Source organism: Coptis chinensis, chromosome 1 (assembly GCF_015680905.1).
Source record: "Coptis chinensis isolate HL-2020 chromosome 1, ASM1568090v1, whole genome shotgun sequence".
Taxonomy (NCBI): domain Eukaryota; kingdom Viridiplantae; phylum Streptophyta; class Magnoliopsida; order Ranunculales; family Ranunculaceae; genus Coptis; species Coptis chinensis.
In genome coordinates this window covers 77,964,094-77,990,059 of record NC_141456.1, presented here as the reverse complement: position 1 = coordinate 77,990,059, position 25,966 = coordinate 77,964,094, and the positions used below count along the sequence as shown (strand labels likewise).

At 37.1% G+C, this 25,966-nt stretch overlaps 2 protein-coding genes, 1 long non-coding RNA gene and 1 pseudogene across 5 annotated transcripts; all 4 read left to right on the top strand.

Moving 5' to 3' along the window:
* The first annotated feature begins 1,716 nt into the window (after positions 1-1,716).
* Positions 1,717-4,587, top strand: LOC147525276 (putative polyamine transporter At1g31830). Of its 3 annotated transcripts, none has more exons than XM_086605893.1 (2): positions 1,717-2,013; positions 2,773-4,587. In XM_086605893.1, the coding sequence occupies exons 1-2, from the start codon at positions 1,792-1,794 to the stop codon at positions 4,210-4,212; spliced, it is 1,662 nt and encodes a 553-aa protein (XP_086462019.1). In that variant the 5' UTR covers positions 1,717-1,791; the 3' UTR covers positions 4,213-4,587. The 3 variants fall into 3 exon arrangements, with proteins under 3 accessions (XP_086462019.1, XP_086462027.1, XP_086462036.1); XM_086605901.1 differs by having other exon boundaries at positions 1,718-1,920; XM_086605910.1 differs by lacking the exon at positions 1,717-2,013 and adding an exon at positions 2,069-2,460.
* A 3,255-nt stretch (positions 4,588-7,842) lies between these two features.
* LOC147525275 (uncharacterized) lies at positions 7,843-10,410 on the top strand. The gene is made up of 5 exons (XM_086605879.1): positions 7,843-8,394; positions 8,481-9,163; positions 9,284-9,451; positions 9,537-9,962; positions 10,063-10,410. Exon 1 carries the CDS (start codon positions 7,865-7,867, stop codon positions 8,222-8,224), a length of 360 nt encoding a protein of 119 aa, XP_086462005.1. The 5' UTR covers positions 7,843-7,864; the 3' UTR covers positions 8,225-8,394; positions 8,481-9,163; positions 9,284-9,451; positions 9,537-9,962; positions 10,063-10,410.
* Positions 10,411-17,166: 6,756 nt separating this feature from the next.
* LOC147525274 (uncharacterized) lies at positions 17,167-18,043 on the top strand. The gene is made up of 3 exons (XR_015197915.1): positions 17,167-17,335; positions 17,594-17,701; positions 17,896-18,043. It is a non-coding gene; the product is annotated as an uncharacterized LOC147525274 (long non-coding RNA).
* Positions 18,044-19,827: 1,784 nt separating this feature from the next.
* LOC147525273 (coatomer subunit beta'-2-like) lies at positions 19,828-22,934 on the top strand (annotated as a pseudogene).
* The last annotated feature ends 3,032 nt before the right edge of the window (positions 22,935-25,966 follow it).

Genomic DNA, 25,966 nt, shown 5'->3' with positions numbered 1-25,966 from the left:
AAAATCGAAATTGAAAGATAAATTTAATGAATGACAAGAGGAGTAGATGAATACCGAAATGTGCGAATTGAAATTGAAAGGTGTAAATTGAGAGGAGTGGGAGAGAACACCAAAGTTTTCTTGTTTGAAGAAATAGTCGCAAGTTTTGTTTTGTTTTTTTGTTTTGTTTTGTTTTTATTATTATTTTTTAAGTGGGGGTGGGGTGTTTTGGATGACGGGGTGTATAAAAAATGTATCGTTAAATAGAGGGGTGCCAGTACCACGAATTTAGACAAAGAGGTGCTAACTCTATTTTCTGGGGTATATATATCGTGGCCCAAAAAGAAAACAACTGTGAAGTTTCTAAAGGCATCTCCAATGGAGAGTGTAAAATCCACTTCCACATAGGCGTCATTAGGATTATACACTCTATCTAACTCCCAAATACATAAAGTATATATTTACTACTTGTGGTTCTTCCAATAGTAGGTGGAGGCAAATGTATAAAAAGAAATAACAACGGACTTAAACTGTCATAGACAATTCAAAATAATGAAAAATGACGGGCTTGGTCCGTTGCAAAGGCTTAAAACAAATAATGGTCTCTTTCATACGACACTCAAAACAATGTCTCTGTTTTTAATAGTTATAATTCACTACGCGACGGACTTAAATAGTTGCAAACAGAAAAATAAAACTTGAAACGTCAGTTGAAGTGACGTCTGAGTTTTTAAGTTACACAGACGTTACTATAAGTGACGTCCGGGCTTTTTTATTAACTAATAGCTGGATGGGGAATTCCCCACTCCATCTATTAACTAATAATCTATTACCTACGATATACAACCCCCATTAAAAGGAGCTTTTTGACACTTGGAGTGTAAAATTTACACTTTATACTGTTTACACCCTCCATTATAGATGCCCTAAGAGCATCTTTAGGAGTGATACTTTTCTAGCATCAAATACCAAATTTTTAACAATTTAGTGTTTTTTCATCTTCAGGAAAGTCATATGTTGATGAAAACACAAAAAAAAAACACCAAACCAAACACCAAATCGACCAAAATTTGGTTCCAGCTTTGGCGCTGTATCAAATCTCTCAAGTGATTTTTCTAAAATCGCGCGGTTTTTCTAACACCGCATGAGCTTGGGCTTCTAAGTGGGCTTCTATGACTTAGTTTTGCCAAAACCACGTGAGAGATTTAGAAAGAAAATAAATAAGAAAGTTAATGTGCGACACATTGCGTGGTTTTTCCAAAACTGCGTGGGCTTGGGCTTGTTAGATAGGTTTTAGTGGTGCGATTTATCCAAAACCGCGTCATTTGATGTCGAAAATTTGATGTTGCTCCTAAAAGTTAGTGGTTGATATTTTTTTTGGTTTTGTATTTGGTTTGGTTCAAAATTTTGGTGTTTTTTAGTTTTACTCTTAAAAATGCTCTAAGGACATAAATGAATCAGCCTATTGTGATGGATTAACTCCTGTCAACAATCACGTGTCAAACATCAAATGCATTTACATCTCCATGACAATTAGTATAAAATTATATTGTGTAATGAAGAAAGAAAAATGTATTGTACATGGGTACACGGAGTTTTAGTAGAGTACTTGGTACATGAAATTATTGTAAGCAAAGTACAACATACTTTTACTCATTTTAAGTATGTCTCAAATTTGAGTATCCTGGGGAGACGCGACATTATTGGCATCGGGAAAAGGAATTAAAAGGGTATAAGGACTAAGGACATGGAGTACACATCACCACTCCAAATTGGAACAGTTTTAAGTGGGGTACCTCGGTACCCACACGTATGCTTTCTGTTTTCTTTCCCTTTTACATCCCCACGGTAGTGAGTAGTGACTTAGTGAGTAGTCTTCTCATTTTGGTAAACTCTAGTTGGGGCTGGCTATGGAGTTACACATTTCTCCTCTTTAAATTGGTTAGTAATCTTTTCTCTTTTTCTTTTACAATGTTGAGAGGGGAAAGGAGATTAATCTCTCAGAATAAAAGCAGATCTTCTTTATCAATCGAGGTTCATTTTTCTTCTCTCTTGAATCTTGATTTTTTTTATAATTAGCTCGCGGAATTGAAAGTTGTATTTTCCCCTTTTTTTCCGGGTTTTGAACAGTGACGTACTGACGTGGCAAAAATAAAATAGCGTACTGATTTAATTAGAACTCTCTTGAATCACAAAACCGTATACAAGTAGTTGAAACATGAAAGTTTATCCCATCTTTTATTTACGTAACAAAATAATCATAAATTTCGCAAGAATCTTAGGATTACTCTTCTGACTAGCTAGAAACAAGATACACTTCTTCATACCTGGTTAGTTCTAGGCTAGCAGTAGTTTTTAACGATGCATTCGACCATAGAGTTATCGGGCATGCATGACTTGCCTGTGTCAACAAGTGTGCCAAATGCTCCTCCAAATCAACAACATCTTGATACCGCTCCTCCTTCTTCACAGCCCATACCGGTATTTTGATTGATTTATTGGAATCTAATTCTTCTTGTTTATTGTTTTGATCGTTCCATTTTTTCACTTTTCTCTTATACTGAGTTAACAGATTGCAAATGCTTGCCTCGTTTTTTTGTTTATTTGTGGCGAGAATTTTGTGCTTTATTGCTTCTTTATTCCCGTGGTTAATTTATATGTACTTGTGCAATATGATAAAAACCTTTTATCTTATTTGTTTGTATTTCTTGGATAGTATTGGCACATGAACATATAATTGCAGTTTGAAAATAAGTACCTGTGTTTGATGTGTGGAGTTGTTGTCGCATGTAGGTATCGAGGAATCCTGAAGACCAGCCAGTTTCTATTCCAATGGGTGAACATGTTGATGTAGAATATGCTGCATTTGGTGACAGCGCTCCTCCAATATTAGAAAATGTCAGGAAGGTTTCAATACTACCTCTTATATTCCTCATCTTCTACGAGGTATCTGGAGGACCGTTCGGTATCGAAGACACTGTGGGTGCAGCTGGTCCCCTTTTAGCTCTCGTGGGATTTCTGGTTTTCCCATTCATATGGAGTATCCCGGAAGCCCTTATTACTGCAGAGTTGGGTACTATGTTTCCGGAGAATGGAGGCTATGTTGTGTGGGTTTCATCAGCTTTAGGTCCTTTTTGGGGTTTCCAGCAAGGTTGGATGAAGTGGTTGAGTGGGGTTATCGATAATGCTCTCTACCCTGTACTGTTTTTAGACTATTTAAAATCAGGGATCCCGGCCTTAGGCCACGGCTTGCCACGGATTATAGCAGTGATTGTGTTGACTGCTGCTCTCACTTACTTGAACTACAGAGGTTTGACGATAGTTGGTTGGGTTGCTGTGGCCTTAGGGGTGTTCTCAGTCATGCCATTTGTGGTAATGGGATTCATATCGATCCCAAAACTGGAGCCATCGAGATGGTTAGTGGTAAACCTTCACAGTGTAGACTGGGGTTTGTATTTGAACACTATATTCTGGAATTTGAACTACTGGGATTCAATTAGTACCCTTGCAGGAGAGGTACGCGACCCGGGTAGAACTCTACCAAAGGCTCTCTTTTATGCCCTTATTTTTGTTGTTCTTGGATATTTTATCCCTCTTTTGATTGGTATTGGAGCTACTCCACTCAATCGTCAATTGTGGACCGATGGTTATTTTTCAGATGTTGCTAAAATGATAGGTGGGGTGTGGTTGAGGGGGTGGGTCCAAGGGGCGTCTGCCATGTCGAACATGGGCATGTTTGTGACTGAGATGAGCAGTGACTCTTTCCAACTTCTTGGGATGGCAGAACGCGGCATGCTCCCTGCATTCTTTAGCAAACGATCTCGTCATGGAACTCCTATAATTGGGATCTTGTTCTCTGCTTCTGGTGTGCTTCTGTTGTCATGGTTGAGCTTTCAAGACATTGTGGCTGCAGAAAACTTCTTATACTGTTTTGGGATGATATTAGAATTTATAGCCTTTGTGCGCTTGAGAATGAAATACCCAGCGACTGCTCGACCTTACAAGATACCTGTGGGAACAGTTGGGGCGATTTTGATGTGTATTCCTCCCACCATATTGATTGGTGTGGTTTTAGCTCTCTGCAGTCTGAAGGTCTTTCTTGTAAGCTTAGGTGCTATACTGATTGGACTTGTTCTGTACCCTTGCCTCAAGCAAGCCGAGAAGAGGCAATGGCTTCGGTTTTCCGTCAATCCCAAACTTCAGGATATCAATTCCAATAGCCCTCCTCGATGACGAATCTTACATGGACGAAGAGATTTTTATAATCTTGGTGTGTAAGATACTAACCAAGTAAAACATGTTGTCTTCTGCAATACACTGAATTCTCCATCACGTATAAATTATCAACATTTGCACAGCAGCGTAGGTGACACGATGACCATGTGCTGAGGACTTCTGCAAATCTTTATTGGGAACTAGGTTATGTTTATCTTGTTTCTTAGTTTGTAATTATGTTTATCTTGTTTCTTAGTTTTGTAATTATGTAAGTGAACCCCATCCATATTTTTAGTTTCTCCTTTCTTGTAGTTCATATTTTCTTTTGTAAGTGAGCAACGTAGGTGAACCTTTTTCGAATCTTTTTCTTCTTATTAATTTTTTCTTTTCGTAGTTGATTAGCTTTTCATTATGGTAAAAGAGAACTCCTGTTGTGATATCACATTGGCACTGATTATAAAGACAATTTCACTTGTATAGGTTCCCGAAATTAAGCTCAACCCTAAGAGCTGCTCCTTACAAGCCGCATAAGCAACCTGTGTTACAACCTGTTTACAGTAACGCATGCAAACTTATCCTGAAGATGAATGAAATTGCAGCTGTGTCTAGCAGCAGAAGTGCAGAGACGGGTGTTAAAAATGACTCTTGCTTCTAAAATTTCAGGACTGCACACTGAGGCACTGCTCACTAGTAGTAACCAGTAACATAATTCCGTCTAATCTATGCTTCTATGTACATGCAAGATGAATCCATAATTCACAGAAGTTTTATCTTGTATGCGTGGGAGGCTAAGCGCCAATGTTGCTCAGTACAATCAGATTCACTATTATTAAGGGCCCAGAACTGTGTGGTAGCTGCTGCTACATATTTCTAGAGTCCTGTATTGGGCGCCACTACAATTAGATTGGGCAGCCTCCAGCCCAAGCCCAAACAAAAGCCCAATACACTCCCATCAAATCGCGAAACCGGAATCACCTATTCTAACCGGTCATCTCTCTTGTGAAAAACCCTTCGAAACCTAACCAAAAAACCCCAAAAACACCAAAACAATTCGAGTTTCAATTCAAGTTTTAATTCGAAAAACCTACCAAAGATCATTTTAATTCGAGTTTCTCACCGTTTTAATTCCTGTTTGGACAAACCAATCTAACCACATTGTTGTTAAATCACCACAATTCAATATCTTGCATTTTGAATTTTATTTGTATGTTTGACTCCAAATAGTTGTCGATCTTTATACACGAAAGAAGTCAGACACTCACACGCACCCAATTGAAAGTTGGAAGCACAGCAGTTTCTTCATCACTTACTGGCCACGAAACTAACCAATAACAAACTGGTAAACTTCAATTCTTTTCTTCTTTATGTTCATTTCCTTGTCCATTTTCTGGTTGTGATATATTTGTTTGTCCTTGAGTTTGTTGTTAGTTATCTTTGTTAAACAGTTAAACACTTAAACCCATTGACTGTTGACTGTTTGTTTCGTATTATATTTCGTCAAGTATACCAGTGCACCAACGTGTTTGACATTGTGTCTAAACGAAACGAGTTGTTAGTTTTTCTTTCTTTATATACACTGATTTTCAGCTATATTATTGTTTTGTTGAGATCAGTTTCTTATTACAAGTATTGGGTATTTGTTGGAAAGAATGGAATGTATGCTTCATCTTGGATTGGTTGAGTTTCATTGTAGGACCACTGCTTCCTGCAGATAGAAGTGTTCACATTGCTGTATAGGGAAGTCAATAGAGGAATAATATCGTAAGTTATGTGGTGGTTGAGATGCAAATGTACCCTTTATGTTTTGGTGAGACACTTCTGAAAAAGACAGTAGTCTTAGCAGGATCAACATTGCCATGAATCCAATTAGACCATGTCTTCATAGCCATCTTAAATGCCTTTTCAAGCTCCAAATTTTTGACCAACTTACCATCGTGTTGGAAGAAATCCCACCTGCATTATAACAACTTCTTTGAGTGGTTATGAACCGAGGGGTCAGGGGAGCATGTTTGGGTTTTGAGCGCGTTGTGCGCATGCAGATGTGCATAAGAATTAGGAAGGGAGCACTTACGATTGGTATTTGCCAGTGTGTGCCCACCAATGGCCTGTGTTGAAAACCATAATGTCAGCACCTTGCCACTTTTTAGCCGACGGTGGAAGTGTATCGAGCTTTAAACACCTACCAGCTTTATTAGTCTCATCTAGTTCGACCAGAAATGGACTCCATGAAATTCCAATGTGAAGTTGTAGTTCTGTAAAGTAAGAATACACATCAACAATGCCTCAAAGCTACTTCATTCAAGTTTCAGTGTCACACCATTAAGTCATATGCATACTTGAGCTGGTTGGATTATTTATCTGTTATCTCGTTTAAGCATATTATTTCCTCCTTGAAGATCGCAAGTTTGTCACTTGAATGTTGATATAAGCTCTAAACGTATGCTTCATTTTCAGACATAAGGACTACATCACTTCATTATACAATAAATGGATAGTTTGAAATCATGGTATTATTTTATGGTATTATTTTTTATGGTATTATTTTCTATATATTTTAAAATAATCAGCCATGTATATATGTACAATCCATAGAAATGAAGAGGAAGCTGCATCCGCGAAATGGATAGGATTGTTAAATTTTATTCCATGGCTGATTTCTCTTATTCGTTGAAATCAGTCTCTTTTGAAATCAGCCGCTCGCGATAGTTTGAAAAGCAGTTCGTGTTTTAATTTATGTTTTTCAGTCTTTTTAGAACTATATATGAAATCCGGGTTATTTGCGATTCGGATAGCTATCCAATTGTTAGATTTTATGTTTTGTTTTTGAGACATTTGGGTTGTTATATGAAATGGGGCATGTTGAATTTTTGTTGATAATGTAGTTTTTAATAAGTTCTAACTTGTTGTAATTGGATAATTTCGACTTTTAAGTAATGTTTTCGATCTATATGTGATGCATTGTTTAGGTATAATTTGGAATAATGTTTGTATTGTGGTTTATATGAGGTGAGTTTTTGTATAATTAGCTATAGGTTTTAAGCATTACCTATTGTGTGGATAGGAATGTTGTGTTTTTGGTCTGAATGGAAGAAATGAACATATGTAGAGATTGGCTTATGTGTTTGTTTTAGCTGAAGTGATTAATTTGTTTATCACAATTTTGACATGTACTTAGATTCCTCAGAGGATATTTACGCACTCAAATTCTAGTTGGCAAAATTGTAGTCCATTGTAATTGATGAGCATTGTCTATGAGTGTTGTTAGAAACACAGCTTGACTTAAAGGTTTACCATTATTTACCATGTCTCCTTAGCAACCCCTATTTAGCTTGAAGTTCTTTATTAATTGTTTATAGTTGTAGTGCAAGGGAGCTGTAGCCCCTTTTTAGCTTGAAGTTCTTTATTAATTGTTTATTAGTTGTAGTGCAAGGGAATTGTTTATTATAATTACTAATACTTGTTTTATTTTTCTTTGTAGCAATGCCTCAATCAAAGAATGTCAAGAATGTAATGAAAACTACATTCAATGGTGTAAAGAAGTTGTTTAGTGGCAGCAGTTCTTCTTCGTCGCATGATGATGCTTGAGCTCCGAAGAAAGAAGAGAGAAAAGGGTCGAAAATAACGAACTTCGGGTTAAGTAGAAGGCGATAGAAAAGCAGATGATGATCCTATGAATGTAGGTGATGTAGAAGGAGAGAAGAAGAGAAAAAGGAGTGCGGGCACCTCGGCCTCAGTGCGTAGAGGGGACCACAATGAGGTTGTTCCGAGTAATGTAGAGAGTGAGAGTGAGACTGAGAATGAGACTGAGAGTGAAACTGAGATTAATGTAGATAAAGATTTAGATGATGTAGATAAAGATTTAGATATAGATGTAAATGTAGCAATGGATCATGGGAAGAGTATAACTAATGATGATGAGGATGATGATGGTGAGGATAGAGATGATGGGGATGATGATGGTGAGGATGGAGATGATGATGGTGATGAAGAGGGTGATGAAGAGGAGGAGGGTGATGATATGAAGAATTGATGGAAGTGGAAGCACCGGTCGAAGTCCAAGCACCTCCAGTGGTAGACTATGTGAGAAAATCCAAAGATGATTTGGAATATACACGAGGTGTATATGGTGGTGGCCCTACTGAGTCTCAGCTTCTGTATGACTATTCGGTGCATGTGGCTCGTGATGTTTGAGAACATAAGGTATTATCATAGACTTAGTATCTTGATTTTCCTTTGTCTTTACAAAACCTTTTGCTTCTCCTCATTGACTCTTTATTGTTTCAAAGTGAACACCTGAAGTGTTAAAGTGTGTTCCGCGATCTAGCCAAGTTAAACCAAATGGATCTCCGAAAGGAGTTCAAAAGATCTCCCAGTTGAAAATCAGCTTAGGGGGACTGGATTTTATGATCTGGTATTTGGGTGTTACAAACATCAAGATCCGGTGTTGATCTCTGCATTTGTGGAGAGGTGGCATCCAGAGACCAACACCTTCCATATGCCATTTGGGGAGATGACTGTGACTTTGGATGATGTCTCCCAAATCCTAGACGTCGCAATTAGAGGCAGAGCAGTGAGAGGGAACACGGAGTTGACGTGAACAATCGGGAGAGTCTCCTACAAATGCTTCACGTGTGTCTGGAACTGTGATTAAAAAGGAGATGGGCGTGACCCGGTTCGTTTCAAAGGTAAGGCGCTGGAATTCCTATAGAGCTAGTTTGTTGGGAAGGTCTGTGATAAAGGGCAAGGTGTAACAGGGAAGGTGTCAACTTTGACGGAGGTACAGAGGGCTGTAAGAGCTTATCTACTATTTTTCTTTAGATGTACCATCTTCCCTGACAAGTCTGGGACCGGAGTGCCTGTTTATTATTTGACCAAGTTGCTGAAATTCAAAGAGATCGGCGAGTATGCTTGGGGTGCAGCAATTTTGGTCTTTTTGTATAGAGCACTTGGGACTACCTCGTGTGCGAAGGTGAAAGGTGTTTCGGGCTTCCTGACTCTTCTACATGTAAAACTTAAATATTTTGCAGATTTTTTTTAATGTTAATTATATTATTCTATTAGTATGTTAACTGTGTGTGTATATATCTAGGCGTGGATCTATGAGTATTTCCCGCTATTCAAGCCAATCCCAAACTTTGACTATTAGTTAGCTGGGTCGCGTGTTCTTAGACACGCAGTTAGCGCCACACACTATGAGAACCCAGCATATGCATTGCAGTATTACCAAGCTATAATTGATGATATAGCAGTGTGGACTGTAAGTATTTCAATTTGTTTCAATTTCTTTTTAGTAATTGATTATTTGAGTATGTGATTAATGACACATTTTATTTTTGTTTAAGGTTGATTGGTGTCCATACAAGAATGTCAGAGATGAATGCCCAGTCGATGAAATTACCTTTTTTGAGGGAGTGATATACTTTTTTGACGTTGTGGAGATTTATTGCGTTGCAAGGGTCATGCGTCAGTTGGGTCATGTGCAGTTTATACTTGCAGCTCCTCTAACACCAAATTACTCGTTGAGGACTGTAGCCGGACGCGGGTATGAAGTGAAATGGACATGGACAACTATTGGGCCTGCATATTGGGACTCGTGGCAGAATCATGTGATCCAACCCAACAATCGAGGACCCATCTCTACTTATCCATGGGAGTGCTATTCAGAGTACATGGAGTGGTATGTGAGGCATTCTCACATTCGATTGATAAATCGCGAGCAGTTTCCTCTCCATTTCTCCATGGAGACACTTCCATCTTATGCATCGATTGTTAGTATTCTTATTGTTTTGTATTCTTATTTTTATTTTATTCTCACATTCTTATTTTAAAATGGTAATTAATAATTGTTTTGTATTCTTATTTCGATAGAACAACGTCATCGATGAAACGAGTCAATTGCTAGAGAGAGGTCTGCAATTGGGTGAGAATAATATTCCCGGCAAAGGTCTTAGCTCGAGGAGGCATACAACTTGAGTAGGTGCAAGTATAGTGGTGGGGGATACAGACATAATTGATTTTTTAGTGCGGCTTCCTTTGATGTTGATGTAATTTATGCATGTATTTCTGAATTTGATGTATTTTGTAATAACTGTGCGCCATTACTTGTAATATGGGGTTTGAGATTGTTGTTTGTAATGACTTCTTTATTAGCAGGCTGTTTGATGAGTTTTAGATATGAATATATCAATAAAACAGAGGAGGTTATGGCAAAAAAAATTCAGGAATTATAAGTTAGGTTTTTTTACATAGTTTATGTATTTGAATTTGATTGCGTATTCGAATTGAATTTGATTGCCATCGCCAACAGGGTTGCGTAAAAAGTAACTTGAGTTTATGTATTGGTATATCAAAGTAAATTTATAAATTTGAGCTTATATCAAAGTGTATATGAATTTACTGCGACAACATCAATTTGAACTTGAGTTTATGAATTTGAGTTTATATCAAAGTGTATATGAATTTGATCGCGATTTGATGTATTGGTATATGAATTTGATGTTTTGAAAGTGGAAATTGTTTGTTTTTTGGAAATGAAATTGTTGTAAAAACAAAATGAAAATAGAAAAAAAATTTGTCCAAACGACCCAGCCTCATCGTTTGGCATAAAGGCTAAAGGATCAGCTCAGACCGTTTGGATAAAAAACAGACAACTTTGTCTCAAACGACCAGCTCAGGCTGTTTGGCCGTTATGCCAAACGACAAGCTCAGACCGTTTGGTATAAAGGCCAAACGACTTGACCATGTCGTTTGGGGTAAAATTAAGTAAAATCAAATCAAATCAAATCAAATTACATCAAAATATCATATCGACAACATATGAACATTATTTCCAAATCACTCGATTGTCGTCCGAATCAACTTAGTCGATCACTCAATTTCCAAATCAAATCAAATAAAACCCCGAACTCCAACTTTTTCCAAATAACATAAAAATAAAATCAAATTACACTTGTTCCAAATTACATCAAAATAACATGTCAAAATGAATTTACAAATTATATCAAAATATCATATCGACAACATACAAACAACTTAGTCGATAACATGTACTATTGGGTCTTCAACGGGCTCATTTTCCCATATTAGATTGGGAATGTTTAAAGCCATAAATTGCAATTGCCTTGCTGTTAAGGCCAAATTCCAACTTTTAGTAATATCATATCGAGTTCTAAGCCATTGGCGCATTACTGGAGGAACCGGACAATCTTCAACAAGTTCAATATTGATAAAATGATTTCCACAAATATGTGCGCTACCCAACACTTTTTTCACTCTCTCAGGATTTGCTTGGGTTTTCAGCGGCATGATAAGGAAGCACTGACGAGCTCCTAAATGCATGAGGACAACATTAAATCTTGAAGCAAATAGGTATCTAGCAAAGGGCATGCTCATCCACTTATTTAAGGAATATCCAACAGGGTCATGAACTCTAACAATGTATTTATGCATTTCTTCAGGAATATCCAACCCGTAATCCTTAGGACCCCTCCTCTTTCCAAACTCTAACCCATCTCTCACATTTCGTGGTGTGGCTGTTTTTGGAGAAGGCTTATTTCTTGGTGTGGTTGTTTTTGGTGTTTTTAGAGAAGGCTTATTTGTTGGTGTGGTGTGGGTGCTTTGGGTTAGTATTTTTGGAGAAGGCTTCTTTCTTGATGTGGTGTGGGTGTTTTGGGTGGGCGTAGTGTTTGGTTGTGATGAGACCCACTCCTCATGGTCACGTTGAGAATGTTCAAAATGAGATGGATCTTGCTTTGAAGAGTTCTCATCTCCAGTTGGAAGCTTTCTGCTGTAGCTACCTTTCGGCCGACCTTTGGTTTTCGCTTCCTAACGAGGCGGTACTAGCCATGTACTTTCTGGTACGATAATCTCCATAAGCTTCCTAATCATAACCTTCTGCTCTTCTTTAGAAACCATTGCAAACCTATTCATGAACAAGTCCATCGAAAGTGTAACATCGGGACCAACACCCACAAACACATTAGGAGAAACAGACAATGTTTTCCAAAAGGGGTCGATAGCAGTCAAAGGGATGGACCGCTCTTGCTCTTCAAACTTAATTAATTCATGAGCACATGGCAGTCCATGGCTCGTGTGCAAATAGCACTAACACATGATCTCTCCATCTTTAACACGCTTTACGCGGGTATCTATTTCTTCAAATAGCAAGTCCAAACACTTGCATGAGACAAGGCCTCTGAGTTCACGAAATAAAGGAATCCGGTGATGGTGCTGAGTTACAATCGTACTTCTCTCGAAGGTAGCTCTAATCTCGGACATCTGGATCTCTAGAATCGGGTGGATTAAGCTAAACATACTCAAAAAATCATGACAGTTTGCATTTCCTAGTACACGTTTCACCTGAGCATGGGACCTTTCAACTCTATTAGTCGTTGTACTCCCAAAATGAATGTGTTGGTCAGTCCAACAACATACGAATCGATCCCTGTGAGGAAACCAAGTCTCTCGCAAATAACTAACAAAATTGGAGTATTTAACCTTGTAATATTTTTCCAAGGCATCCCATCTACACTGGAAAATAACCTCTGTCTTCGATTTGACTACAGTGTTCTACGAGAACTGGGCCTTCTCTACAAGTTATGTAGTTGGAAAAATATTGTAACATTTTGAAAGGACACACGTAGCGATATGCCATCTACATAGATGCTTGTGTGCGTTAGGGAAAACTTTGTCAGCGGCACTCATCAGGGCCAAGTCCCTGTCATACACAATCACGGATGGGCTTATATCACCAAGCAAGCCGCTAAAATGATGCAGGGCCCACTTATAGTCGATTGTTGTTTCAGATCGGCAAAGACTTTTCGACACCGCGGTGAAAAGACTTCCACGTTGAACTTACCCCAATAAACTGTACGAAAGGCCACCGATACCTGTTAGTTTTGTAGGTAGCGTCTAACATGAAAACTGTTGGAAAAGTCTGAGGCAACTTAACACCTTCTGGATGGGTCCATAACAACCCCGTTATCTCCTTAGTATTCTCATCCTGTCTCAACTCATCAAAATAATGTTCTTTTGCTAACAACTCACGCAATCTCTGCAATTGTGTGAGACCGTTCATATCTAATTTCCTCACCTTTTGCCTTACAGTGTAGACTTGGGATATACTAGATGTGTTTTCATAATACCTATTCTTGATGGAATCCAAAATTTGTTTAGGCTTTATTCCACAGTTACTCATCTCTGACAAGTACTCGAACTCTGGAACGGTTAGACGGGTAGCAAATGCATGTCCTTCAAGGGTCTTCACCAATATATGGTTGTGAATACCATTTCTAACTTCTATTTTCCAACTATCGACAGTGCCACGTTGGAAAACACCTTTTAACTTAAATGGACATCCCGATTTCTTGGTTCCCGACCTTCTCTTATTAGCCCTCCCTTCGCCTTCCTTCTTGTGTGACCGATACACACCCGAGCACTCGCAAGCCAAATTCAATCTTGCTACTCGGTTTCCCTTGGCACACTCTGACTTTTCAATGACCACAACAACATTAACTTGTTTTCCTCTAGCAGTTGCCCAACCGATTGCCTCGCTACATATATGAAAGACCTAAACACATAAAAAACAACAATTATTATTAATACACTAATAAAATTTCATCTAGAAAATTAAAAAAAAAAAAAATGAAATCAATGCCTACTCAATCATACTCTTCCGTAGTAAAAATTTCTATTGTATCACTTAAAATCGGTTGACAATCTACGTCATTCAAGTTTGCAGAGGATCGGTTTCCGGATAGTGGCAAAGAATCCTACATATAGAAGAATAAAACAAGAGTCTCAAACAATTTGCATTTAGGTAATGAGGGATTTCAAAGTCACAAAAAAAAAAAAAAATGAACTTCTAACTAAATTTAGTCCAAACGACCCAGCCATGTAGTTCCATATAGGGTCCAAACGACCCAGCCATGTCGTTCTATAGTGTCTCCAAACGACCCAGCCATGTCGTTCCATAATGTCCCCAAACGACCCAGCCATGTCATTCCATGGTGTCCCCAAACGACCCAGCCATGTCGTTTGGCCTAGGGTTTTGTATTCATTCAAGTGTTTTGCATTCATTTATTCATTTAATCAATCAAGTATTTTGTATTCATTCTAATCAAGTGTTATCTCATTATTTAGGTTTGCACTTTGTCGTCAACGATTTCTCGACATCTCATTTGCTCGACTAGTCGCATCTTCAAATTCTTCACGTTCACCTTCAACATTTTGTTCCACTTCTTCACTTTCAACATATCTTCTATTTTCTCCTTCTCTAATTTGTTGTTGCACCTCAAACATTACCTCAAATACTTCTTCTTCATCTTCATGTTCCATTTAGAGAAACTTGAGTATTCTAATATGCAGAGAAACTTAAGTATGTAGAGAAACTTGAGTATTCTATATAAGGAGTAAGGATTTTAATGAAAAAAAGGAGTAAAGTTGAGTAAATGAGAAACTTGAGTATTCTATGTAAAGGAATTTAAAATTTTGTTATATTTTGAATTATTGAGTGAAATATGTTTGTAAACCCTAAACCTCAAACCCTAAACCCCAAACTATTTTATTATTCACAATTGAAAAAATAATAGAAAATAACAAGTTTAGATATAAAACAAATTATTATTTTAGATTTGGATAATTTAGTGAAATATGTTTGAAATTAAAATTTTTTTATGTCGGTACATAAATTTGTAAACCCTAAACCCTAAACCTCCAAACTAGTTTATGACTCACAATTTGAAAAAGAAAATAAAAAATAACAAGTTTAGATATAAAACAAATTATTATTTCGAATAATTAAGTGAAATATGTTGCTACGAAATTTGTAAACCTTGAACCCCAAACCCCAAACTAGTTTATGATTCATAATTGGAAAAAAAAAAATGAAAAATAACAAGTTTAGATATATAAAACAAATTATTATTTTAGATTTTGGCATGTTTGATTACATTATTTTAGATTTTGGTATGTTTGATTACATCTTTTAACTTGGTTATATAGATACTATGTCATAACAGATAAATAGTGCAGAGTGCATGTAATTGTGTTGGAGTAACTAATTGTGTTGTTCCTAACCCAATTTTTTAAATCGGATTTCAATTTTCCTAATTCAATTGGGATGTGTTGATAATTGATCATTACTAATTCAATTTTACAGATAATTGTTTAAATAAATTATTGTACAATTACGATCGATTAATGATTTGTATTATAAGAAAAGTGTTCGGTGTTTATATATGTATAAGAAAAGTGTAATTGGTGTTTATGTAATCAAATTTTATTGGTTAATTGGGCTAATCATTGGTTAATCAGGAATTTCCTTGGTTTTTATAACTTCTCAATTATTTTAGTCCAAACGACTTCACCACATCGGTCCATAGAAGCCCCAAACAATATGTACAAGCCGTTTAAATGCATACTCAAATGATGTGACCAAGCCGTTTGAGTGTACACGCGCATACCATTCCATGGAAATCCAGAGACCCAAGTTTTAAACGACAGGCTCATACCGAGTGCGTGTACTCTGAAACGATGTGGTGGAGTCGCTTTCATGCACACTCAAACGATATGGTGAAGCAGTTTGAGTGTACACTCAAACGACATGCTTAGACCGTTCCATGGAATTCTAGAGACCTAAGTTTTAAATGACAGGCTCAGTCGAGTGCGTGTACTCTGAAACGATGTGGTGGAGTCGTTTTCATGCACACTCAAACGATGTGGACCAGCTGTTTAAGTGTATACTCAAATGACATGGCGGAATCGTTTGAGTGTACACTCAAACGGCATGACGGGATCGTTTGAGTGCACACCCAAACGGCCCGAGGGGTTCATTTTGGCGAGATTGCTGGGCTTGGGCTTTGATGGCAAACTTGTAATATGGCAAACTTGTAAAATTTCTTTTTTTTTTAGGAGTTGCCTAATCCAATTTGATGAGTGCTCGATGGAATCACCTATTTCTATCACCAGGCACTGCAAAACACAAAAATGTTAAAGAACTTTGTCTATGCAATATGTAAAAAAATTCCAATTTCGGTAAAATGTAAAATATCGCAACAAGTAATGGGCTTTTCTATTCGTTCAGCGGGCCTCACCAAGTCTCTCAGGTACATTTTTCAAGCTTACCCTCCTATTTTGCCTATATACTTGGGTTATATCTTCGTGACTCAGTTATTTGTATGCTTTTGCTTGTTTAAGACTAGTATTTGCCCGCATCATGCGTCACGCGATATCGCATACACTTCGGCCCCGACGCAAATCTGCTCCCCTCAGTACTCTGATACGGCTCCTTTTGCTTTCTGTCATGCATCCGCCCCCAATACGGCACAGATAAGCGTGCCATCCCCCCTACTACTACATCAGATATCTTCACCTTCAAATACGCCAGGACGCATCTCGCCCCAGATGACACAAATATCGCAAGATTTTGGCTCCCCCCGATGCACATCTGCCCCCCGTACTAAACAAACTCCAATTAAAGCCCATTAGAAACTCAACAAAAAAGCCCAACCGAAGTCCACTAAAATTCTAGCAGCATTTGTTGACTTCAAGAATGATGCAACACTCTTGTTCCACACTATTAAACAACCCACACCTCATATGCCCTAGGATTTGCCATCTCATAAGCTAGATTCAAAGGTTAGGGGGTGGTGTTGGATGTCCAGCACTACCCTTCTTTGTTATATAGATGAAAATAGATCTTTCTGTTACTTTTATAGCTTGCCCTTACTACTGTATTTACCAACCACTACACCATAATAGCATATTTGTGACACTGGGCATTTTCTAATTGTGACGCCAATATGGCGTCACAAATTTTGTGATGGTGTTTTGGCGTCAGAAATTGATAATTACCGTCAGCAAAATACAGAAATTTAAGTGATTTAATTTTGGCATTTATTCTAAAACATACTGACGACTTGTTGGGCGTCAGAAATAAGGCACGTGTTAGGTCACGCAATTTCAAAGGGCAGCTCTCGTAAATTTGTAACAAAGTTTTATCGATCTCATCTCTTCCGTCAACTCCATTTTCTTGAAGAAGAACAAGCAACAAGCAATCCAGACCAACCCCACCCCCACAAAAGTGTTCTTCATCTTCTTCTCCATTCGCGAGGAGTCACACTCACATCCACAAAAGTGTTCGGTAAGCCCTCTCTCTCTCTCGATCTCTCTTTCGATCTCTTTTATTTATCCCATGTTCGCAGGTTTTTGAAGCCCTAGAATAATTTGTATGGTTACAATCCCTAATTTTAAAAGCCCTAATTTCAAATCCCTTAATTTCTCTGAAAATTAAAAACAAGTGTCGTTCAATTTGGTTATTATTTTTATTAGTTGTTGGTTCTCTCAAATTGATTTTGTGGTTTGTAATTCACTGATTTTGGGGTTTGTAATTTCATGTCAGTTTCGGGTTTCACTTGATTCAGAGTTTCACACAACATCAGCGGCAATGTTTAATCATATTGGTGTTGTTTATATATAATGGAATTCTGTCATCTACATCAAGTGCGAGGTAAATCTGATTTAGAACATCATTTCAATGAATCTGTAAGTGAGAGGATTTGAAAATCACAAATGACTCTCATCCTAGCAGAAAATGTCTGTAAAAGAATGAGAAGAGGAAGTGTGTGGGCTCTGTTTGATGGGGGTGGCGTCCTTATGTCATTTTTTTTGGCTAATATGTTGAATTTTGTTGTTGGTTTATAGTTCAAACGCCTAGAGAACAGGTGGCTGATGCTGAGGCATTTCTTGACTTAACCGGTATGTTTGCAACTTTTATTTGTCAAGTCGAAATGCAATGAGGGAATAAAACCATCTAATTTTGTAACTTAACTACTTTTTTTTTGCTTTCTACTCCGAAAAAAAACTTTGTCAGGTAACTTTGTTTGGATGGCATTTTTGTTGTTTTTTTAGCATGGCTAGACTGATTTCATGGATTCTTTCAGATTTAACTTGTTCTGTTTGTTTTTACAATGGTTTCATGCATCTCCTTTCGACTTTGAAAAATTGTACAAAACAATTTAAATGTATAACAATGTAGATTTTGTTGTTTTCCAACCTAGTTAGGATGTCTTATTGTCCCCGCAGATGCCCTAGGCTCCTCTCTTGGTTGGTTATAATTTGCATGCCCATTAAAATTTTATTGCTAAAAAGGTGATGGATCTAGAAACCGTGTTAAAAGGTAAAACTATGTTCTATTGTGAGTATAGTTTAGCAAGCAACTTCGATTAAACTATTAAAGAATTTTCTTAACAGGCTTTGTTGTTGAAATAGGATAACTCAACAATGAGGGAAAGCCGTTGATCTGAAATAACCCAAGAATGATCTATGGGACATTTTTCAATTGATAAACTCTCCAAGCTAGTGGACATTCATATGGGAGCTGTCCAATGTTTATTTCTGTTTGTTTTGTAGGATATCTTATCCTACACATGTATTCCGTTCCCATTTGTTAATCATATATAATATCTCTACTTTTATAAACTCTCCTACTTTAAAAGATGATTGTCTATCAGTTTACGAGACATATTTCCCTTCAAAATTCAAATCCATGAGCCCAAGATCAATTTTTTATTAGCAATATTATAAATGCCCAAGTCACTAGCAAAAGACTCTCATCCAAGTTTGAGAGATCCTATCTGAGAAATAAACCATTGTCTATCGAACAAAAAGCACCTTTTCTTCTTATGGATAGAGTGTTTGTGTGAGTACAGAGTGAGAAAAGGTAGTGAATGTGTTTTAGTCAAGTTTTTTAGTGGCTAGGACGGTAAACTGGTAAATGCAGGTGCAGATAAATGTTTAATCTTTTTAGACGGAGGGCCACATGTAAAATAGATAGAAGAATGTTATTTGCTGCCCTTAAGTAGTTGGCCCTAGATGTTTGCTTTTCACAAGAAAGCCTATGGTATGTGTGGGAAAGTCTGAGGTCTTTCCTCATGGCTGAATGTGAAATGAAAATTTTCTGCCCTAGGCATAAATGCCTAAGCAAAGAAGACGGTTTGACCACATGATCTTTGAAATCTTTGCGATTGTTTTTGGATTCTTAGCTTGTTTTGTTATTTCTGTTGCTTTCTCACCCTTCACTCTTCTATTGTCACTCTAGTCTCTTTTGGGTCTTTGTTCTTTTCAGTGAGATTTCATAGGAAGCTATTTCTTAGTGGTAATCCTAACGTCTTGTTCTTTAGTTTGTTGTTCTAATTGTACAAATCCAAAATCATCTCTCTGTGACATGCTCAGTGTTTCTTTCATAATGGATATTTGACCAGTTGAGATTATCTTTGTTTATTTATGTTTTTGGTTTTTGATAAACATTAGTCCCGCAAGATAACCGGTGTTGTACACTTGTGTTTGTCCTTTTGAGTCAGTCGAATTCTCCATACACATTTTCTCCTTAAGATCTAAAATATTAGCTTTTACTTAATATAAGGTCCAATCCAAAGAATATTTCATTTTTAGATATATTCTAGGCGTTGATAAATTTAAACTGTTGTTATTATTCCGCACAATTGTGAAATTTGAGGTCACGCGAGTTACCGTGTATGTCACTTTATTTGTCTCATTTTCACATTTTACAGCTTGTGGATATTTAGAATTTATGATGGGTTTGCGGTCGTTCCTCGAAATTTATCATGAAAAGCAATGGGTTGTTGCTGGATCGATGATATGTTTATCCGTGTGTATAATTACAATACGATGGATAAAGTAGTATTTTGAAGCACACACGGACTACATCGATGTATTGCGGTCCATCCGACACTTCCATATGTATTGTCCGCTACCGATGACATGCTTGTTAGGCTCTGGGATTGGGATAAAGGTTGGATGTGCACTCATATTTTTGAAGGACATTCACACTATGTGATGCATGTCACTTTTAATCCGAAAGACACCAACACTTTTGCAAGTGCGTCTCTTGATCGCACTATCAAGGTATTCTAAACTTTTCATTATAGTAGCATGTTTTGAGCTGTAACATTTTATCTTGTTATGTCCGGAATATATATTTATCGCGAAGTCTCTATTGGCTATCTAATGGATTCTTATGGTTTAGATTTGGAATCTTGGATCACCCGACCCACATTTTTTTTCTTTAGATGCACATATGAAAGGGGTGAACTGTGGTGATTACTTCACGGGCAGGGATAGGCCGTATCTCATTACTGGTTCTGATGATCATACCGCAAAGGTTTGGTTCCCCGATCGCCTAAATTTAACCATATAATTTAAAACTTTCTTGCCGTAAACCGGATGGAAAACAGTGGGAACTACCAAACCAAAAGTTGTGTTCGGACACTAGAAGGCCATACACACAATGTTTAAGCGGTTTGTTTCCATCCCTAACTTCCTATAATTATCACGTGTTTGAGGATGGGATTTGTTCAATTTGGCATGCAACCACTTACGGTATATGCAATATTTTTGTGATTTATTTTTTATTCAGTTTTTTGGTTTATAGGTACTCCGATGTAGAAGTCTTTTTGATTTGAATTTGCCAAAATTTCCATATGGATCTTTTATTTGCATAAAGTCAATCTAATATAATCATTTTTTGAAGATAGAACTTCATTAAGTGAACAAAGTAGCTCGAGGAAACCCGCCATTTGCCGGTGTCATCGCTTCCGCTTCTTCGCCGCCATGGACCTTTGGTGCCCGCTCTTGCTGCTAGTGGTGTCGTTCTTTGGGTGCCCGCTTGTTGATGCTGGTGGTGGTGGTGGTGTGGTGTCGCTGTTGGGTGCCTACTTGCTACTTTGGGTGTTGATGTTTTGCCCGGTGCCCGCCTTCTTGTCCGCCGCTATCGGTGTCGTTCTTTGGTGTCTGGCTGCTGCCATGGACCTGCTAGTGCCCATTGCTAGTGTCCTTGGTGTTTAGTTCTTCGTGAAGGGCTAAGTATCAAAAGCCTTTGGTACATAAGTCATGATGGCCTTATCGCTTTTACAATCAACCTTTCCCTTGCAGTACCGCGATGTGGATCCAAACACAGCAAAGCATGTGGCATTGGCTTGTCTCGCCTTGAACAATAAATCAAAAGGTAATTTTTTTTTTGGTAATTAGAGGTTGTCTTTATGACAGTAACAAAAATTTGGTTATGGCAACTTTGGTTGTTGTTGGTGGAGTTACATCTGCAATGGGACCGATGGTTGAAAAGTCTAGCAAGGTTTTCAAGTTTGCTTTCAATTTAAATGTGTTTACTCATTTTTCTATTTGTGACTTGGAGGAGCGAGTAATTTGAGGATTGGTTTCTTGTAGGGAATATTATTAGATGTCTTGAAATGTTGTTAAGAGGTGGTGTTGTTGGAATCCTAATCAAAGCACTCGACAGTTCATATGGCCCAGAAGGGAAGTTAATTACAGAAAGCAGAAGTTATAATTATGGCTTTACTCTGCGTAATTGGTGCTTTCATGTGTTCAAGTCCATTGCAGACCGATTTGTGGTTCACAAACTTCCTTTGCAAATGATCGTGTATATGATAAGTAAGTATATTTTGTGACTGGTTTTTATATTCTTTCCAATCCATATCTTGTTGGAAAGTGTGTGTTGATTTTGTGACCTTATTTTTTATTTCATATCTTGATCGCATGAGGAAAGAAAGATGAGTGTTAAAGATTGTTCCTCAATTCTGCACCACCTTCCGAAGTTCTATGCCAGGTAACCTTTTTGAACTTAGTGTCTGATCATGACTCACAAGGGTTATATGAATATTTTTTTTTTAGCGTTGAGCATTACAATGAATAATGAGTTCTTATTTGTATTGTTTATTTCTCCTTTTATGTAAGATTTCCTTGCGTCTCAGTTTATTAACATTCTGTTAGAACTACGATGAGTAGAATCCATCAAGCAAAATAAAGGGATAGATAAGAAACAATGTGTTGTATCCAATCTATCATAAGTTGTTATCTAAAATCAAACACAACATCTTATTTTTCTCCCCTGGTGCAATAGATCCAATTTATTTGTTGGTTTCAAAGCCATGCTAATGCTCTTGAGGCGTTTAGAAAGCTGAGAGTTAGTTATATGTAGAGGCATAGGTTGGTTTTCACAGAAGTAGTCAATTTGCATGAGGAAGGATCAAGTTTAATGGGGACAAGTTTAGATTGGAGGAAGGAAAATATTATTTAGAAAGGCAAAGAATAAAATTATACTTGTTAGACTCCATGTTACATGGACACGCGCCATATTAAAAAAAAAAAAAATGTCGATATGTATCCACGTGTCCGTGTTGGATAGAATACAACATATTGCATCCTGCTCAAGTCAATAGTTTGTTCCCAACTGCCTTTAAAACTATCTAGCTTTCTCTTGCTCAACTTTCTAAATTCATGGTTGGTAATCCATTTATTATATGATAGATTTTCTTACTAGAAAAATAAATGAAACACACAAAAGTTCTTCAATGAAGGGGATCTGTTGTCATGTTGTGTAGAACATCTCTTTTTCAAATGCATCTGTTTCATGTAATTCGGTGCTTCATACTTATTCTTGGATGTATCATGCACCTTCTTTAATATTTTTGCTATATGTAAGTGACCATTTCCCCTCCTTTGTTTTTTGTTAAGGCTAGTCCTTTCTCCTCTTACTATTTGACCTCATAATAGATTCGAGTTTATATAATGATTTGGGAATGGATATCATTTTCCAGGTCCTTCCAGTTAGGAAGGAGTTGCTTGCTTCTCTTATTGCTTTTAAAGAATTGGCTTCTTGCAGTGAGGGTAGAAGTGCTTTTGCATCAATTTCCACACACTTCTAGTCTTTTAGTCTTGATGAAGTTGAGTTAGAGAGTTGGCATGAGCAGGATGGACATGATGGTGTCATTGATAACTCTGATGGGAGATTGAGTCCACCTTTGCATGTCTACTGATTTTTATCTTTGTTCTAAATATTAAGTTTCAATTTAAGGTTAAATTCTATATAACCTTTCTTGTTAAATGAAACATCCAACGTACGTGACATTTGTTTGTTGCCTTGAAGAATGTTGTAAGCGCAATGTAATGCACTTTTTGCATTGTACTTTTCTTTTGAAAAATGTAAATACTTAGTATTTGTATTTGCTAGTGACTAGAAAACTTTAACAGTGATAGAATGAATGTTATATTCTTTAATGAAAATGATGGCGTACTTGTGCATTTTATGGAGCTATTTGATTTTTAAATGTGTTGTTTTGGTTTGTAAATGTTTTTAGAATTTTAGATGGGCTAGTTCTACAGGGTGGATGTATGAGAGTAAATAATAATTTTTTTTTTTTAAATCTAAAATTAGATTAGTGACGTCAAAATGAAGTCACAAATATTTGTGACGCCAAAAAGCCATCATAAATTTGTGACGTCAAAATGGCGTCACTATTTTTTGTGACGCTATTTTGGCGTCACAAATATTTGTAACGCCAAAACGCCGTCACAAATTTGTGATGCCATTTTGGCGTCACTATTTTTTGTGACGCCATTTTGACGTCGCAAAAAAAAATGACGCCAAATTGTGACACCATATTTGGGACGTCAAAATGGCGTCACAAAAAATATTTGTGATGCCAATTTGACGTCACAAAAAGACTGTTATGGTGTAGTGAACATTTGGGGCTGAACTGGTATTGCATTCGAAATGAAGTGGGCAACGTTACACTGCCAACACTTATTACGCTATTAACAACATTGCAGTGAACATCGTTTGTCCACTCTAATTTATAGCTTTTGTCCAGTCTAATATTTGCAGTTACAATAATTCTAGGGTGACATTATTTTTGGCCTGGTTTAGTGACATGGATGAAGCGACAAGCTATTTCTGATTCTTTAAACTCTTTCCCACATGACAAAAAAAAATTAAAAAACCGAAAATAGCCCCCAATCCCTTCCTTTGTAATTGTAGGTATTAGGTAACATTAACTCCCACCTCTCCTTCTCTCTTCCACTGGTGAACACTGAACAAGACCAATTTTTGTTTTTAAAAAAAAAGAGAGAGGATGGTATCTTTATGTTTTGATTGGAGACAAAATCTCTTTACAAGTGCAAAACTTGTGAAAATCCTTTTTCATTAATAAATTTTTGGAATTATCTTTTCTAGCAAACCCAGCTCTCAAATAAAATTTTCTTCTAATTTTATGTTCTTTAGTGATGAGGAATTTCAATTTACAGAGTCTAAGAGTATAAAACATTATTGCAAAATCTAACAGGTGTACTCTCACATCTGGGCCACTCATCAGGCAAGGGTGCGTGTGTTAGTGTGTATTGCTCCAAGATGTACTACAATCAAGGTACGAGATGACTGCGCACCCATATATCCCGCGTACTCTAGAAGCTCTAAAACATTATTAGATGAGAAATTGGGAATAAGAAGGATAGTAGAGTAATTTTGTTTTCTTTGTTTGAATAGTGGATTTGAGAGAGTAGTAGAAAATTGCCAGACACGTCAACTAGTCACTAAACTGGGCCAAAATACCTGTCTCCGTAGAATTACTCCTAACATTTGGGAATGCTCTCCATCACTGGTGCTACTTAGTGCACCCAAAAGTTGAGTTGGGTTGTACAATCTGTCATTATTTGTAACTGCGAGCACAACTCCTTTCGTTCTATTTTGTAAAGGAAGTTGGCAAAAGAAAACGCCATAGAATGCCTTGTTTATTTAGCTAGTCTTTATGATTGTAGTTAATAATGTGTTGTGGGTTTAGACAGTCACGATCAGCTTCTAGAAAATGCTTTAGTACAAGGGAAGTCCAATGCAATGTCCAATGCGCCTTTTTTGATGAGACAAGCCTTATACGCAATAGAACCACTGCGAAAAGTATAATAGCATGTGTTCCAGCCTGGTAGTGATAGATGCTACAGAACTTTCTAATCTCTAGATGTTTGACCAAATGTTAATGCGGATTTTTAAGGATCCAAATGGTTCACATATATCAGCAGTTCATTTTATCAAAAGAGCAATTAAAGAAAAATAATCTGTTTATCTTCTATAAATTATCCAACAATAAAATACGAGTTAGAACTTTTATTCTTAAGGTGTACCTACATAGATCATACACATTACACAATTGTTAATTTTTGAACTATGTCTGAGTGACATTGGGAAGACTCACTAAACCATAATCTTAAAGTAACATGACCGAGTCATTAGCATGTCTCAAATCACACGTGTTAGGTCATGACACGTGTATAAAGTGAGTATGGACTTAACTATATGCGCATATACTCTTTGGGCTTAAACGTATTTCTATTATCATGATGGACTTATAATAGAAATACACCCATAATATATAAGTTGAGGTCCCCACCCCAAACCTTATTCTAATTCTCATAGTTTTCCATCCATTGTGAGATAACATAGAAAGAGGAATTGGAGTGGAAGACCACAAACTTCCGCTGCTTATAGGATTTGCTTGGTCACCCGTTATGGCTTCAGGTATGTCCTATTTCAATTTGTTTTCTTTATCGATTGACATGTGATTATGGGTTATGGAGAAATCTTTACAATTGGTATCAGTCGCCTAGATGTTAGTCATGAAGAGAACATAAAGTCTACTTTTCACACTTCACAAAAAATTGAGAAAAATCATTTCTTTTTAAGTATTTTTTTATTTTTTTGGTTTCAACGTTATTGAGCCGTCGGATTCCGGTGACTGGATTTTTCTGGGGGGTCAGAATTTGTGGAGTAAGTACTTCATCATCTAAGGATCATATCCTATGGTGGATGATGGGTTTTGATCGCCGGTTATGGTGGGTATCGCCGTCAAAGGTTGAAATCGAAAATTCCCGAAAATGTTTTTTCTGTCAAGTTTGGACTTTGGATCTC